This window comes from Cetorhinus maximus, chromosome 12, assembly GCF_964194155.1.
Source record: "Cetorhinus maximus chromosome 12, sCetMax3.hap1.1, whole genome shotgun sequence".
Lineage (NCBI taxonomy): Eukaryota > Metazoa > Chordata > Chondrichthyes > Lamniformes > Cetorhinidae > Cetorhinus > Cetorhinus maximus.
Genome location: NC_135890.1, coordinates 124,725,400 through 124,744,068, shown reverse-complemented (window position 1 = coordinate 124,744,068; position 18,669 = coordinate 124,725,400). Strand labels below are relative to the sequence as shown.

The 18,669-nt window shown below is 45.9% G+C and overlaps 2 protein-coding genes across 2 annotated transcripts in view; one reads left to right on the top strand and one right to left on the bottom strand.

Moving 5' to 3' along the window:
- The window catches only part of eif2b1 (eukaryotic translation initiation factor 2B, subunit 1 alpha), a 1,065,098-nt gene that overhangs the window by 786,237 nt on the left and 260,192 nt on the right, over positions 1 to 18,669 (top strand). The gene's annotated exons all lie outside the window — the stretch shown is intronic.
- Positions 1 to 18,669, bottom strand: part of dnah10 (dynein axonemal heavy chain 10) — a 350,590-nt gene that overhangs the window by 236,977 nt on the left and 94,944 nt on the right. Inside the window, 3 exon segments of the mRNA XM_078554603.1 lie at positions 6,706 to 6,884; positions 12,372 to 12,474; positions 14,065 to 14,181. Of these exon segments, the coding sequence (XP_078410729.1) occupies positions 6,706 to 6,884; positions 12,372 to 12,474; positions 14,065 to 14,181 (399 nt within the window).

Genomic DNA, 18,669 nt, shown 5'->3' with positions numbered 1-18,669 from the left:
CAGTGACTTATGGACAAGGACACCTAGGTCCCTTTGTACATCTGCACTTTCTAATTTCTTACCATTTAGGAAATACTCTGCACATCTCTTCCTTCTACCAAAGTGGATAACCTCACTTATTTGCACATTATATTCTATCTGCCATGTTCTTGCCCACTCACTAAGTCTGTCCAAATCCTCCTGCAGTCGCTTTACATCCTCCTCACAACACACATTCCGGCCTAGCTTTGTATCATCCACAAACTTGGAAATATTACATTTGGTCCCCACATCCAAATCATTGATATATATTGTGAACAGCTGGGGCCCAAGTACTGATCCTTGCAGTTCCCCACTAGTCACAGCCTGCCAAAGTGAGAATGACCTGCTTATTCCCACTCTGTTTTCTGCCTGTTAGCCAATCCTTAAGCCGTGCCAGTAAATTACCTCCTATCCCATGAGCTTTTATTTCGCTAATCAACCGCCAGACTTTATCAAAGCCTTCTGAAAATCGAAGTATACTATACCCCTCGATTCTCCTTTATGAATTTTGTTAGTAACATCCTCAAAAAACTCCAACAAGTTCATCAAACATGATTTTCCATTGGCAAATCCATGATGACTATGCCCAATTAGATCATGATTATCCAAGTATCCATTTATCACATCCTTTATAATAGATTCTAGCATAGTCCCTACTACTGATGCGAGGCTAACAGGTCTGTAGTTTCCTGTTTTCTCTCTCCCTCCCTTCTTAAATAGTGGGTGACATTTGCTACCTTCCAATCTTCAGGAACCATTCCAGAATCTATAGAATTTTGGAAATTGATTACCAATGCATTCATTATCTTTATAGAAGCCTCTTTCAACACTCTGGGATGTGGAATAACAGGTCCCGGGAACTTATCAACTTTCAGTCCCATTAGTTTCACCAATACAACCTTCTTACTTATACTAATTTCCTTCAACTTCTCATTCTCCCTAGTCCCTTGGATCTCTAAAGCTGGGAAATTTCCTGTCTCTTCCTCAGTGAAACAGACACAAAGTAATCATTTAGCTTCTGTGTCATTTCTCTGTTCCCCATTATGAATTCTCCTGACTCTGCCTGTAATGGATCCACATTTGTCTTAGCCAAATGCTTCCTTTTTACATACCCATAGAAGCTTTTACAGTCTGATTTTATGTGTTTTGCTAGATTGCATTCATAATCTATTCCCCCTTTCTTTACCAGTTTCCTGCTCTTCCTTTGCAGTATTCTAAAAACCTCCCAATCCTCAGGTTTACTACAACTTCAGGCAACTTTATAAGCCTTTTCTTTTAATCTTATATAGTTTTTAACTTCCTTTCTCAGCCATAGTTGACTGACTTTTTTGGGGTTTTGCACCTTGAAGGAATGTATAGGTGCTGTAAGCTATGTAATAGTTCTTTGAAGGCTAACCATTGCCTATGTACAGTCAAACCTTTTTAAGTATTTTCCCAATCCACCTCAGCCAATTTGTCCCTCATGCCTTCATAACTTCCTTTGTTCAACTTTAACACTCTGGCTTCAGAGTGAACTACCTCACTTTCAAACATAATGTAAAATTCTATCATATTGTGGTCACTCATCCCTAAAGGTTCTGTTACAACAATATTATTAATTAGCCCTTTTTCATTACATAATACAAGACCTAAAATAGCTTGTCCTCTAGTCAGCTCCTCAACACACTGCTCTAGAAAACTATACCTAACACACTCCAGAAACTCGTCTTCCACAGCATTAGAGCTCAGTTGGTTTACCGAGTCTATATGCAGATTGAAGCACCCATGATTATTGTATTTCCCATGCTACATGTTTCTCTCATCTCCTGATTAAAACCATGCCCCGCATTACCACCACTGTTTGCTGGCCGATAAACAGCTCCAACCAATGTCTGCTGTCCTTTGCTGTTTCTTAGCTCCACCCAAACAGGTTCCACACATTGTTCTTCCAATCTGAGATCCTCCCTTACTAATGCACTGATCCCATCCCTTATTATCAGCGCAACTCCACCTCCTTTCCCTTCTTGTCTGTCCCTCCTAAATGTCAAATATCCTTGAATATTCAGTTCCCAGTCTTGGTCACCGTGCAGCCATGTTTCTGTAATGGCAATTATATCATTCCCATTTACCTCTATTTGTGCCTTTAGATCATCTACCTTATTACGAATCCTGTGTGCATTTAGGTAGAGTGCCCTCAACTTTGTCTTTTTGACATCATTCTGCATTCGAAGCATAATCAATGCTCTGCTTTGTTTCTTCTGCCTTCTGGTCTCACTACTGCTTTCTCCGACCAACTTTACTTTCTTCCAATTTGGGCTACCCCTCAGGTGCCCACCCCACTGACAGGCTAGTTTAAACCCACCCCAACAGCACTAGCAAATCTCCCTATGAGTACATCAGCCCCAGTCTTGTTAAGTCCAGTGTGTACAGGTGCCGCCTGCCCCAGGCCAAGTCCCAATGCCTCAGAAACCTGATGCCTTCCCTCCTACACCAGCTCTTCAGCCACATATTTAATTGATCTATCCTCCTATTCCTATGCTCACTAGCATGTGGCACTGGGAGTAATCCTAAAATGACTGATCTTGAGGTCCTGCTTTTCAATTTCCTTCCTAACTCCCTGAAATCTGCTTTCAGGACCTCATCCCTCTTCCTACCTATGTCTTGGTACAATGTGGACCACAACTTCTGGCTGATCCCTCTCCCCCTGAAGGATGTCCTGCAGCCGCTCCGTGACATCCTTCACCCTGGCACTAGGGAGGCAACACATCATCCTGGAGTCATGCTTACCGCCGCAAAAACACCTGTCTCATCCCCTGACTATGGAATCCACTATCAATTTTGCCCTTCCATTCTTCTTCCTCCGTCCCCCCACCCCATACAGCTGAGCCACACGTGGTGCCATAGGCTTGGCTTTGGCTGCACCCCCCTGAGGAACCATCACCCTCATCAGCATCCGAAATAGAAAACCAATTAGCAAGCAGCATAGACACATGGGACTCCTGAACTACCTGGACTGAATATTGAATTCAACAACTTTAGATCTTGAACTCCCTCCTCCATCCCCACCCCCTTTCCGTTTCTTCTCCCTCCCTTTTGTTTTTTCCAATAATTTATATAGATTTTTCTTTTCCCACCTACTTCCATTATTTTTAAATCTATATCTGTAATGCCCTGTCAGTCTTTCCACCCCACCCCCACTAGAGCTGTACCTTGAGTGTCCTGCCATCCATTCTTAATTAGCACATTCTCTTAGATAATATCACCACCTTCAACACCTCTTTGTTCCTTTGTCTGTGACATCTTTAGATTATCTGCTCCTATCACTACTTGCTTGTCCCTACAACCACCACCCCCTCCCCCAACTTCTCTCCCCCCACCCCCCCACCTTAAACCAGCTTATATTTCACCCCTCTCCTAATATTACTCAGTTCTGTTGAAGGGTCATGAGGACTCGAAACGTCAACTCTTTTCTTCTCCGCCGATGCTGCCAGACCTGCTGAGTTTTTCCAGGTAATTCTGCTTTTGTTTTGGATTTCCAGCATCCGCAGTAGTTTTTTGTTTTTATCCTGAACTACCTGCCTGGTTCTCTTAGACTGCCTGGCAGTCACCCATTCCCTCTCTGGCTGTGCACTTCTGACCTGTGGAGTGACCACCTCCCTATACGTGCTATCCACGTAGTTCTCTGCCTCGCGGATGCACAACAGTGACTCCAGCTGCCACTCAAGTTCTGAAACCCGGAGCGCAAGCTTGTGTAGCTGGTGACACTTCCTGCAGATGTGTTTGTCAGGGACACATGGTGCTTCCATGACTTTACACATACCGCAGGATGTACACTCCACTTGGCCAAGCTGACCTGCTATCCTGTAACTCTAAAAACTATTTATTATACTTAGAGTAAGTCGAATGAGTAGAATAAATTACTAGTAACTTAACTTTACTACACTTACACTAACTTTATCTTACTTTGCTTTACTTTATTTCACTTTGACTTGATTTAACTTTACTTCCCTATTGCTAGTGCTCCTCACTAAAATCCAAGTAGCTACTTCTTTATAAATGATACGTTTTTCTAGTTTTAAGCTATTTAAACACACTTCCTAACAGCAGCTTCTCACCAACCAATCAACTTAGTTTTCCTGTGATATCACTCCTGGATTTTTTTCAAACTCAGCCCGCTGCCTGACTAGAGGTGTCCCTTCGAGGTCTGGTTGTTTCTGCTCCCAGAAGGTGAGTGGAAGACTGTGCATGTCTAGGGAACTGCTGCAGGATTTGGCACCACGGTGACACTGTCAGTGGCCCTGAAAGTGACCGCGGTGCTCAATTTCTACACCAGTGGCTCCTTTCAGTGCTGCCACAGTTGACCTCTGTGGGGTATCGCAAGCCTCCACCCACAAATGCATCCATGCGGTCACAGATGCCATCTTCACGAAGGCACACAACTTTGCGCATTTCGCCCGGGATAAGGAAAGCCAGGAAGCAAGAGCGCTGGGATTTTCCCAGATCTCAGGTTTCCCATAGTTGCAGAGTGCCATCGACTGCACTCACGTGGCACTCAGATCTCCATGGCAACAAGCGGTCAACTAAGTCAACCGCAGGGGCTTCCACTCAGCTGGATATTCAGCTGGCGTGCGACCACCACAACTGCATCCTGCAGGTCTGCGCTCGGTTCCCAGGGAGTGTCCATTCTCAGTTGGTCACAAATCCCTGATGTCTTCCAGGTTCCACACAGGCTGCAGGGATGGCTCCTCGGGAACAAAGGCTACCCACAGAGAACATGGCTGATGACACCTGTATGGCATCCTCAGATTACAGCAGAGTGAAGGTACAACGAGGCTCATGCTGCAACTCGCACGTTGGTAGAACAAACCATCAGGATGCTGAAGATAAGGTTCCAGTGCCTGGACCAGCTGGTGGGGCCCTGCAATACAGTCCGCAGAGGGTGTCACACATCGTCGTCATCTGCTGCGTCCTTTACAACCTGGCGCTGCAACGGGGAGAGGAGCTGGCTGAGGAGGAGATGGAGGAGCTGCACGTCTTCTCCTCCAATGAGGAGGACATCAACGGGAATGAGGGTAAGGAGGTCCTCAAAGGTGAGGGTGCCGGTGATGAGGCCATAACACTGACCAGATGAGGCAGGTGCGCTCGGGAGGCCCTCATAGTTGCTAGAGTCATGGAGGATGATGACGACATGCAGTGAGGAGATACCACAGATCCTTACATTGCATCTGTGAACGTTCAACTCTAGTCTGGCTGATGGCAGCGCACATGCCCTCTGTGACAAGGCTCCTGTCATGGAGACGCAGCGGAGGCCCTAATAGTCGCTCGATTCCAGGAAGATGATGACAACATGCAGTGAGGACACTCCATAGATCTTTACATAGCCTTTGAGAATGCCTGACTCCTGTCAGGCCAAGGGCAGTTTGTTTGCGCTCTGTGATCAGGGTCATCTCATGGAGACACAGCCGTGAAACTTTAAATGCATCTGCTCCTTTGTCAGCCTTCAGCACCTGACCCCTTCAGGAGTACAGTGTCCTGGTCACAGATGCTGAAGAGATGGGGCCCAGCCCCACCTCAAAGGTGCTGAGAGCACACAGAGGGAATGATGGAACTCTGTGACGCCTGCCCATGACATTCCAGTAGCAATGACAAGCACCATTGAGGTGCAGGCATCAGCAATGTGTCCAATGATTGTGAGGCCAGGCCATCACTTTGGTCTGAAGGCTGCACAAAGCACAGGGAAGAGGCTCTGGACTGAGACACTTGCCTTTATCTTGTGCAGGAAGCATGGTTTCGCGTCTGAGTGACAGGAACACTGCTCATCAGAACAAGGAGCCAAAGGCAAGAGATTCATGGGAGTTTATTTACAATAGTGAACATTATGTACAAATTGCACAGCCCATGCCCAGACTGTGCAACTGCATCTTCTTAAACTTCCTAACCCTGCCTCTATGTCTTGGTGCTCCCCTGACATCCACAGCAGAGGTGGAGGCAGCCTGCTGACTGCGGCGCCCTGTCTATGATGACCTTGATGGGTGTCCTCTGGCAGGCCGAACCTGGAGAACCCTGGCCTGCTTTTAGGGTCCTGCTGTGTGGCAGTGGCACCCTCCTCGGCCTGTGGAGCTGGAGCTGCTGGGGTCACAGGAAGAGGGAATTCGGATGCATTGGACAATCCCGGAGTCACCTGGGTGGATGGCCCCGGGGTGTGTACCTGCTAATCCTCCTCCCTATGGGTGCCTGAGGGCCCCTGGCTGACTCCTTGAGGAGAAGGGGAAGCTGGAATGGGATCGAACTGCCCCACACCCCTCCACGGCATCAAAAAGGCTCTCGAAGGACACGTCACTAAACTGGGGGACTGCAGTCTTCTTGCCTTTCAGGGCCATGTCTCTTTGCAGCAGTCATGGGCTGGAAGCACTGAAAGGTGTGCGAGCAGCTGCACTTTAAATATGGTGCCTGGCGTGATGAAACAGCGAGATGATGGCGTGGCAGGCGAATCAGAAGCCACCCGCCATAGAAACAGCATGTTTCCTCGGAATGCATGATTAATGAGGTGGGATTGGGACAACACAATGTGAAAAGTCGCCATTGCAGCCAGCGGGTAAAACGCTCTATTTCCCCCCTGCTATTGCACTTAGTGCAAATCTGGAACAATTCTGCCCCATGTGTTAAATAAAGCATGGATAAATCGAGTAGGCTATACAAACATACCCGCTGTGCCTTGTAGATGTCATAGATCTGTCGCAAGCCTTTTATTTCCTTTTGAAGTGACAGCAGCTCAGGGTGCATTGTAATCGACAGATCAAAAAGCTTTTCAGCATTGGCCAGTTCTTGACGGTTTCGTTCAAATTCTTCCACCTCATTTTCAAATTTGCCCAAGATCTCAAGTCCTGCATTCAACAACGAGGAATAAAGAGCATAGTCATAATTACAGCTTTTCTAGCATATAAAGGAAAACTTAGGTAAATATATATGAACATAAGCAATAGGAACAGGAGTAGGCCATTCAGCCCTTCGAGCCTGCTCCATCATTCAATGAGACGATGATTGATCTACTTCAAAACCATTTTCCTGCACTATCCCCGTATCCCTTGATGTTTTTAATATGTAGGAATCTATCAATCTCCGTCTTGAACATACTCAATGACTGAGCCTCCACAGCCCTCTGGGGTAGAGAATTCCAAAGATTCATCAACCTCTGAGTGAAGAAATTCCTCTTCATCTCAGACCTAAATGGCCAACCCCTTATTCTGAGACTGCGCCCCCTGGTTCTAGGCTCCTCCAGCCAGGGGAAACATCCTTCCTGTATCTACCCTGTCAAGCCCTATAAGAATTGTGCATGTTTGAATGAGATCACCTCTCATTCCTCTAAACTCCAGAGAATACAGGCCCAGTCTTTTTAATCTTTCCTCATAGGAATTAACTTAATGAACCTTCGTTGCACTGCTTATTTGGCAAGAATATATTTCCTTAGGTAAGGAGGTCAAAATTGCACACAATGTGCCTGGTGCAGTCTCACCAAGGCTCTATGTAATTACAGTTATATTTATATAATATATATGTTTATATTATTATATTATTTATATACTTTACTCCTATACTCAAATCCTCTTGTAATAAAGGCCAACATACCATTGCCTTAATTGCTTGCTGCACCTGTATGTTAACTTTCAGTGATTCATGGACAAGGACGCCAAAGTCCTTTTGAAGTTCAACACTTCCCAGCCTCTCACCATTTAAGAAATACTCTGTATTTCTGTTTTTCCTACCAAAGTGGATAACCTTACATTTCTCCACATTGTAATCCATCTGCCAAATTTTTGCCTACTCATTTAGCCTCTCCAAATTCTCTTGAAGCGTCTTTGCATCCTCCTCACAACTCACAGTTCCACCTAGTTTTGTGTCATCTACAAAATTGGAAATATTACATTTAATCTCCACATCCAAATCATTGATATATATTGTGAATAGCTGGGGCCCAAGCACTGATCTTTGCAGTACCATACTAGCCAAACCTGCCAACCTATTTATTCCTACTCTCTGTTTTCTGTCTGTTAACCAGTTCTCAATCCATGCCCCCAATAACCCCCAATATTACCCCCACAACGTGTGCTGTAACTTTGTTTACTAACTAGTTGTATGTGGCTTTATCAAAACCTTTCTGAAAATCTAAATATACCACATCCACCGGTTCCCCCTTATCTACTCTGCTAGTTACGTCCTCAAAAATCTCCAACAGGTTTGTCAAACATGATTTCCCTTTCATAAATTCATGTTGACTCTGCCCAATCCTGCCATTATTTTCTAAGTGCCCTGTTATCATATCCTTTATTATAAATTCTAGCATTTTTCCTACTACTGATGACAGGCTAACAGGTCTGTACTTCCCCATTTTCTCTCTCCCTCCTTTCTTAAATAGTGGGGTCACATATATATGAGGGAGAAAGAAATAGAGGGATACATTGATAGGGTGAGATGTAGAGGGGTGGGAGGAGGCTCATTTGAAGCATGAAAACTGGCATAGGCTCGTTCAGTTGAATGACCTGTTGCTGTACTGTAACTTCTATGTAAAGGAACTGAACTGGACAAAACAGTCCATGTTCAAATGCAGCAGGAGCTGGACAATTTCTAGGCTTGGGCTGACAAGTGGCAAGTAACATTCTCGTTGCACACAAGTGTCAGGCATTGACCATCTCCAACAAAAGAGAATCTAACCATCGCTCCTTGACATTTAATGGCATTACCATCACTGAATCCCCCACTATCAACATCCTGGGAGTTACCGTTGACCAGAAACTGGACTATCCATATAAGTACTGTGGCTACAAAAGCAGGTCAGAGCCTAGAAATCCTGCGACGCGTAACTCACCTCCTGACTCCCCAAAGCTTGTCCACCATCTACAAGGCACAAGTCAGGACTGTGATGGAATACTTCCCACTTGCTTGGATGAGTGCAGCTCCCACAGCACTCAAGAAGCTTGACACCGTCCAGGACAAAGCAGTCCACTTGATTAGCACCACATCCACAAACATTCACTCCCTCCACCACCGATGCACATTAGCAGCAGTGTGTATCATCTATAAGATGCACTGCAGGAATTCACCAAGGCGCCTTAGACAGCACCTTCCAAGCCCATGACCACTACCATCCAGAAGGACAAGGGCAGCAGATACATGGGAACATCACCATCTGGAAGCTCCCCTCCAAGTCACTCACCATCCTGACTTGGAAATATATCGCCGTTCCTTCAATGTCGTTGGGTCAAAATCCTGGAACTCCCTTCCTAACAGTACTGTGGGTGTACCTACAGCACATGGACTTCCAGATGGTGTTATTCCCATGTATCTCCTGCCCTTGTCCTTCTAGATGGTAGTGGTCGTGGGCATGGAAGGTGCTGTCTAAGGGCCCTTGGTGAATTCCTGCACTGCATCTTGTAGATGGTACACACTGCTGCTACTGTGCGTCGGTGGTGGAGGGAGTGAATGTTTGTGGATGGGGTGCCAATCAAGTGGGCTGCTTTGTCCTGGATGGTGTTGAGCTTCTTGAGTGTTGTGGGAGCTGCACTCATCCAGGCAAGTGGGTAGTATTCCAGCAGCAGTTCAAGAAAGCAGCTCACCACCACCTTCTCAAGAGCAACTAGGGATGGGCAATAAATGCTGGCCCAGCCAGCGAAGCCCACGTCCCGTGAATGAATAAAAAAAATATGGGGTCCATGTTTAAATGTTTTGTGATATCAGCAGGATAAAAGCACTAAAAACCAGCCCTATAGGATAAGAAATAAGCATGCATGGCTTTATGACTTGACATTCAATGGCATTACCATCACCGAATTCCACACCATCGACATCCTGGGAGCTACCATTGACCAGAAACTGAACTGAGTCAGCAATTTAAATACTGTGGCTACAAAAACAGATCGGAGGCTGGGAATTCCGCAGCAGGTAACTCACCCCTTGACTCACCAAAGCCTGACTCGACGCCATTCAGGACAAAGCAGCCTACTTGATCAGCACCCTATCCACCACCTTCAACATTGACTCCTTCCACCACTAGCACACAATGGCAGCAATGGCAACCGTCTACAAGATGCAATGCCCCTTAGGCAGCACCTTCCAAACCCACGACCATGACCATCTAGAAGGACAAGGGCAGCAAACAGATGGGAACACCACCACCTGGAAGTTCCTCTCCAAGTCACTCACCATCCTGACTTGGAAATATATCACCGTTCCTTCACTGTCACTGGGTCAAAATCCAGGAACTCCCTTCCTAACAGCACTGTGAGTGTTCCCACACCACATGGACTTCAGTGATTCAAGAAAACAGCTCACCACCTTCTTCTCAAGGGCAGTTAGGGATGGGTAATAAATGCTGGTCTAGCCAGCGACGCCCACATCCCATGTATAATTAAAATATTATGACTGCAGAAGCAGAAAATCCTGCTATTTTCATACCTACCACTGGCAGTCTAAGTTGAACACGATCCCTGTCCACAGTACTTGCCTTGTGGTGCTGTTCCATGAACTGACTATTTGAGTTCTGACCGATTCCCTGGTGACCATAACATTTATGTCCGATGTTCCCTCCAAACCTCATGGCCACGCACAAGTTGATCCCTTTAAGTTACTGTGCATGCACAGCCAGGCAAAAAAATTTAACGGGACCATGCTCTTAAATAAATCACCCATGCACTCAGAAAGAAGGGCACATTGTTCATGTCTTGCCTTCAAAATCTTCAAATCCTCCTTAGATACAGGGGTGCTGCCAGAGGACTGGAGAATTGCAAATGTTACACCCTTATTCAAAAAAGGGCGTAAAGATAAGTCCAGCAACTACAGGCCTGTCAGATTAACCTTGGCGGTGGAAAAGCTTCTAGAAACAATAATCCAGGACAAAATCAAGTCACTAGAACAAATGTGGATTAATTAAAGAAATCCAGCACCAACTAACTAACTTGGTTGATGATGTAACAGGGCTTTGATGATGTAACAGGGTTGACAAGGGTCATGTGGTTGATGTGGTGTACATGGGCTTCCAAAAGGCATTTCATAAAGTGCCACATAAAAGATTTGTCAGTAATGTTAAAGCCCATGGAATAAAAGAGATAGTGGCAGGATGGATACGAAGTTGGCGAGTGAAAGGAAACAGAGTGTAGTTGTGAAGGGTTGTTTTTTGGACTGCAGGAAGGTATACAGTGAGGTTCCTCAGGGATTGGCATTAGGGCCACTGTTTTTCTTGGTTAAAATTAAACACCCAGACTTGGGTGTACAGGGCACAATTTCAGAATTTGCAGATGACCCAAAACTTAGAGGTACTATGAGTTGTCAGGGGGGGAGTGATAGACTTCTTGGAGATACAGACAGGCTGGTGGAATAGGTGGAAACATGGCAGATAAAATTTAATGCAGACAAGTGCGAAGTGGTACATTTTGGTAGGAAGAACAAGGCAAGGTAATATAAACGAAAGGACATAATTCTGAAAGAGGGTGCATGAGCAAAAGGATCCAAGGGTGTAGTGCACAAATTGTCTAAGGCTGGAGGGCAGATTGAGAAATGGTTAATAAGTAATCAGGGATCCTGGGTTTTTCAAGGCATACTGTACAAAAGTGAGGAAGTTCTCATGAACCTTTATACAAGGCTGTTTTGGATTCAACTGGAGCATTATATCCAATTCCACACTTTAGGAAAGATGAGAAGGCATTAGACAAGGTGCAGCAAAGATTCGTGAGAATAGTTCCAGGAATGAGGGACTTTGAGTACATGGATAGATTGAAGAGGCTGGTGCTGCTATCCTTAGAGAGGGAAAGTTGTGAGATTTGATAGAGGTATTCAAAATCTTGAGGGATCTGGACACAGTAGATAGGGAGAAACTATTCCCATTGACGGAAAAGTCGAGAGCCAGAGGACACCAGTTTAAAGTGAATGGCAAAAGAGCCAAAGGTGACATGAAGAAAGCTTTTTTACGAAGCATGTGGTTGAGATCTGGAATGCACTCTCTGAACGTGGTGGAGGCAGATTCAATCAAGGCATTCAAAGACAAATTCAATAAATAACTGCAGGGAAGTTTTGCAGGGAAACAGGGATAAGGTGGGGGAGTGGGGTGAGCTAAATTGCTGTTGGAGAGAATCAGCATGGACATGTCAGGCCAAATAGCCTCCTTCTGTGCTATAACCATTCTATGATTTGACAATAAGTTATAGACATGAGATTGCCTGAAAATCATAGTAAGTGAAGCTAGCAAGATTGTGAAAACTCCCAAGTTAATCACAAAGTTTGTACAATTAAGAATTTTGGAAAATTCATGATGGAAGAATGTTTACACAACACTTATATTTGGTTTACATAAGGTTGATTGTTTGCCTGCATGGTTCTCTAACCTGTATCCAAGTCCTCTCCCACGGAACCTGGGCCATGCAGTCGGAAATTTGAAGCAAAAGCAGCAAGATTTGACGCAAACATTTGAATTTCTTGCTCGGTAGTCTGAAATCCAGCAATGAGAAATATTTTAGATTTTTTTTGTTCAAGCTAACACTAATGTTCACTGAGTACAGAATTAACAGTGCGTTCATAAGCAAAAGCATTCCTCCGCCAGCATGAAAATGCAATGAAGCCTGAAGTAATTCCTACTCATTGTTGCTGGATCAATATCCTGGAAGTCCAGGGCTAACTCTGTTGTGGGAGCACTGTCACCATAAGAATTTAGTGGTTCACAGAATAGGTCTACCACTGCCTTCACAGTGCAGTTAGGGATGGGTAGTGAATGCCAGCTTTGCTACTGTCACCCACATCCCAAAACCAAAAGTGAATTAAACACCTGTTCAGATAACATAATTGAATGAATACATGGAAAAGGGCGGGCGCACGGCATTAGGAGGGTGGTTACACATCAACATTAGCTCAATGGACTTATATGTTGTTATTTCTATTAAATTCTATGCAATTCAGCTCATTGAGGGAGCACTGAGGAGTGACTGATTAGAAACTAGAGTTATGGAAAGATGCTGGGAAAAAGGAGTTAGATTGTTAAAGTTGTAAAAAGGGAGAAGGAATTCTGTTGGCATTTTGTGTGAATGTAGCTGCTGAAAGTAAAGAGTTTAATCACAAAGAGTATATATGGAGTTTATTTCTGTGTATGCTCTCAACTTTTGGGAGTTGGATGATGGCAGGGACTGTAGACTTCTGACTTATGAAGGAACTTGGCAAAAATCTTGAGAAGTGAGGGACTTTGGGAGAGTGGGTGGGTTAAGGTAGGATTACCAACTCTGGTTTGACAGTTTCCTTCAGGAATCATCACCTGACCGTCTGCCTCCAACCACCATCAAACTGCTTTATTCACTCTCCAAAATCATTAGAATTAATCAATAAAATGTTCAATGAAAATGAAACAAACACAGGTTTTTTAACGCCACTATATGATATTGCTCACAGCAGAGCCCTGGACATTAATGAAGTACTCTCTTAAAACTTTGTGATGCCCTGCAGCTATACAAATGCAACACCTTTCCTTTTTTGCTTTTATAAGGGTGGTGGCGTAGTGGCATTGTCACTGGGCTGGTATTCCAGAAACCCAGGGTAATGCTCTGGGGACCTGGGTTTGAATCCCAGGTGGTAGAATTTGAATTCAATAAAAATCTGGAATTAAAAGTCTAATGATGACCATGAAACCATTACCGATTGTTGTAAAAACCCATCTGGTTCACTAATGTTTACTGTCCTTACAGAATGGTAGAGACTAGGATTGGAGGAGTGCAGATATCTCGGAGAACTGTAGTGTTGGGGGAGACTATAGAGCAAGGGACTGTCGAGGCTATAGAGGGGTATAAAAACAAGGATGGAAATTTTGAAGTTGAGGTGTGGCTGGACCAGGAGCCAATGTAGGTCAGCGAGCACAGAGGCGATGGGTGAATGGAACTGGGTGTGAATTAGGACACAGGCAGCAGAGTTTTGGATCAGCTCAAGATTACAAAGAGTGGAAGGTGGGAGACCGGACAGGAGAGCATTAGAAATTTAGAGGTAACAAAGGAAAGGATAACAAAGTACAGGAAACTAATGAAGAGTAATTTATATTACCTTGGTGAACTTCTTCTTTACAGTGCCTAGTCTGCGGTCAATCTTACGGGCCTCATCAAAGAGATTTTCCCAGATTATTTTAATATTCCGTTGCAACTCCTTCTCTTCTTCTGTTGTCTGGTGAGAAGAAAAATAAAAATTATTTAAAAATGTTTTGAATATTAAAAGCATGCAGGAGGAGGCAGCTGTGGGAAATCCCCTCGAAGTATAGAGAACAGACACAGCCCTGCAAAGGTGAACACAGATGTAGGGCCTCTACTTAGACCAGCAGTAACAGTTGGAGTTCCATGTCGGAGGCCCCAACTTGCACCTCCACGATGAGTACAATCATCATGTGCACCTGAGCCACAATCAGAGACAAGAGGACAGGCTGTTTCCACCTCATCTGAAGTCACAAGCTGAAAGAAGTGGCCAAGAGTGAAAACCCCCACATTGCACATTTACCAGGTGGGTCACTGGGGTTTCTTTCCACTATACCTGTGTACTTTTTTTCTTTTTGAACACTATGTAAATATTGACACATGAAGCCTGATGTGTGAGCTTCCTTTTATTATCCTCCTTTTCCTACGATGAGCTGTATGGATGTAATGCCTCACCATCTTCAAGGTTCACCCCTCTCTGAAGGGCCATGTATTGGAGAGCACAGCAGATCACCACAATGCACAAGACCTTTGCAAGAGTGTATAGCAGGATGCCACCCAACTGGTCCAGGCATCAGGACTGTACCTTCAGAAGCCCGATGGCCTACTTGATGGTGGTCCTAGTGAGCAGATGGCTTCAGTTATAGTGCCTCTATGGCTCTATCTCAGGGTCTCTTAGTGGAGTGAATAGCCATTTCTTCAAAGGATTTCTCTTGTCCCCTGGAATCCATCTATGGAATTTGGGGGATGGAATGAAAATCTGTGGCATCCTGCACTGCTGGAGGATGAAGGAATCATGCCATCTCCCAGGAAAGTGAGCACACACATGCTGCGAAGTTCTTGTTATGGTCACAGACCAGTTGAATGTTGAGGGAATGGAAGCCCCTCCTGTTGATGAATCTGATTGGCCGGTCACTCAGTGCCTTGATGACCACATGTGTGCAATCAATGAAGCCCTGCAGTTGGGGGAATCCAGTAATGGGGGCGAAACCCTCTGCCCCTTGTGCCTACAAGGCCCCATCTGTCTGGAATTGAACGTACTGCCCAGCTCTTCCAAATAGGTAACCTGTGAGATGCAGTGGTATGCAGCTGCTTGCGAGATGTCACAGAACTGATCCTTGGAAGGAGCTAGACACAAAGAAGTTCAAGGCTGCAGTGCCTCTCATGGCTATTGGCAGGACACGACGAGCAATGTTGCAAAGTGTGAGGATTCCACAATGAGGGCACAGATCTCTGTGACCATCTCAACTTTTTTTTAATATTCTTTCATGGGATGTGGGCGTTGCTGACAAGGTCAGCATTTATTGCCCATCCCTAATGAGAAGGTGGTGGTGAGCTGCCTTCTTAAACCGTTGCAGTCCGTGTGGTGTAAGTACACCCACAGTGCTGTTTGGGAGAGGATTCCAGGATTTTGACTCAACAACAGCGAAGGAATGGCGATATAGTTCCAAGCCATGATGATGTGTGGCCTGGAGGGATACATTCCCATGCATCTGCTGCCCTTGTCTTCCTAGGTGGTAGCTATTGCAGGTTTGGAAGGTGCCATCGAAGGAGCCTTGGTGAGTTCCTATGGTGCATCTTGTAGATGGTACACACTGTTGCCACTCTGTGACAGCGGTGGAAGGGATGAATGTTTGCGGATGGGGTGGCAATCAAGAGGGCTGCTTTGTCCTGGATGGTGTCGAGCTTCTTGAGTGCTGTGGGTGCTGCACTCATCCAGGCAAGAGGAGAGTATTCCATCACACTCCTGGCCTGTACCTTGTAGATGGTGGACAGGCTTTGGAGAGTCAGAAGTTGAGTTATTCAAGTGCAAAAGTTAAAAAACTGTGGATGCTGGAAAACTGAAATAAAAACATAAATTGCTGGAAAAATTCAGCAGGACAGGCAGCATCTGCGGAGAGGGAAACAGAGTTAAAATTTCAGGTTTCACTTCACAGATACTGCATGACTTGCTGAGTATTTCTGCCATTTTCTGTTTTTATCTCTGTGACCATCTGCCTGGATAGGCGCAGTCACCTGCAGCACTGGTTTTCCAGCATCTCCAGATAACCCCATCTTCGGCAGTAGGTCCAATGCTGAGGGTATGGCCTCTATTGCCTTCCTGCCTCTCATCTCCCTCCTCTGCCCTCCTGATGCCTCGGGCTCTGCCATTCCTTCAGATGAGATTGCTCCTCATCGTTACTGGACATAAAATCTCATTGTCAGCTGCTGACTTCCTTGTGCTCAGATGGCCTCTTATGTGAATCTGGAAGCCTTGTCGCCCTCAATATCAGGAGGGTGAAAACACCCTGCACTGCCTGAGCACAAAGTAACAACTCTCCCTACAACTTGCGCTGACCCAATGGTACCAGGGCCATAATATGTCTCACTTCTGAGCCATTCTCCCTTTGTGCACCCACCTATCTTGTTGGGGTGACCATGACTGGCTCCCCATCGTGTTTCCACCTCCATGCACATTGGCCCTTGGCCCATTATGCAGCCTGTACATCCCAACAAAATCTCAGCCTGGCCCTCAATGAGTTTTTTAACAAGACTCATTAGTGGATCAGGGGGTAAAAATGCTTTCTAATTTCTGCTTCATTCTTTAGTTATAACTCTGAATAATGACATTTCATAGTGACATTATTTCCTCCCGTTCCTCCTCCTTCGCCAGGTTTGGCTCCTTGCTGGGAGTTGGTGACATGGGCTTCTGACATCCCCTGGTAGCTCCCCCAGTACACTGCTCCACCTTAAGCAGCAAAAGCTTTGAAGGAAATCAGCCTCCTGTATAGACTTACAGATGACACCGTTTATGAATAAAACTGTTGATTTTACAGTTCAAAATGAAATAATATATAATCATCCACATAGTAGGCATCAATTTCCATTTATTCACTGCATGCTGCAGTCTGATAGAAACCAATTCTGCAAGGAGGCCAGAATTAGACATCAGGTTCTTGATTTACATTGACAATGGGCTTAAAGGCAGTTCTGATAAGTGCCCCGCCCAATATGTTATGCATTGCACACCCAATATTGCAGGACATATTATTGAACAATTATTAAAGCAAATGGGACGCTGGGCTTTATAAACAGAGGCACAGAGTGCAACCGCAAGGAACACAGGGTACAACCGCCAGGAACAGAGTACAACCGCCAGGAACACAGGGTACAACCGCCAGGAACAGAGTACAACCGCCAGGAACACAGGGTACAACCGCCAGGAACAGAGTACAACCACCAGGAACACAGAATACAACCTCCAGGAACACAGGGTACAACCGCCAGGAACACAGGGTACAACCGCCAGGAACAGAGTACAACTGCCAGGAACGCAGGGTACAACCGCCAGGAACAGAGTACAACCACCAGGAACACAGAATACAACCGCCAGGAACACAGGGTACAACCGCCAGGAACACAGGGTACAACCGCCAGGAACACAGGGTACAACCGCCAGGAACACAGGGTACAACTACCAGGAACACAGGGTACAACCGCCAGGAACACAGAATACAACCTCCAGGAACACAGAATACAACCTCCAGGAACACAGAGTACAACCGCCAGGAACGCAGAGTACAACCGCCAGGAACGCAGAGTACAACCGCCAGGAACGCAGAGTACAACCACCAGGAACGCAGAGTACAACCGCCAGGAATCCTGAGTACAACCACCAGGAACGCAGAGTACAACCACCAGGAACGCAGAGTACAACCGCCAGGAACACAGAATACAACCGCCAGGAACACAGAATACAACCGCCAGGAATACTGAGTACAACCGTCAGGAACACAGAGTACAACCGCCAGGAATACTGAGTACAACCATCAGGAACACAGAGTACAACCGCCAGGAACACATTTTCCACAGCCCATTAAGGCCCACCCAACATTAAACTTGACCGCTGGATGTGTTTTCCGTGCATGGGGGTGGATACACATCAGGTGCGGGATCCGGCGGGCTGTTCAAAAAACGGAAAGGGCATCTCCCTGAAGGCTGCCAGGAGTTGTGGGGGAGGCTGAGGAAGCTGTCTGGAAGCTATTCATGAAGTGTCCTGGTGTACAGACATGGCCTCGGCACCTGGTGGTCATGGAAGGCAGGAGGGCAAGTTGGGTGTGCACTCTGCCTCCTGTTTCTCAGATGATAGGCTGGGAGTGCCGGTCGAGGAGGTCAGTGCCAGGCGGCATATCCTAATGCTCAGGGATGGCAAGACATGGCTGCCCCACCTGACCATGAAGGCCTGGACAGAGGTCGCCACCCAGGTTAGTGGGGACGACGTGGTGCGCCACACGTGGATTCAGTGCTGCAAAAGGTTCACTGATCTGCTGCGGTCAGCAAGGGGAAGTGCAGAAATGACCCGTGCGGAGAACTTTAGTCAGGTGCCCATTGCTTGGAACATTCAGGGGTCTAAGAGCATGTATGCCAACTGGCACTTAAGCTTATCATGCCAAGGCTGGATTGTCAGCACGACTGGCCTCAGTGT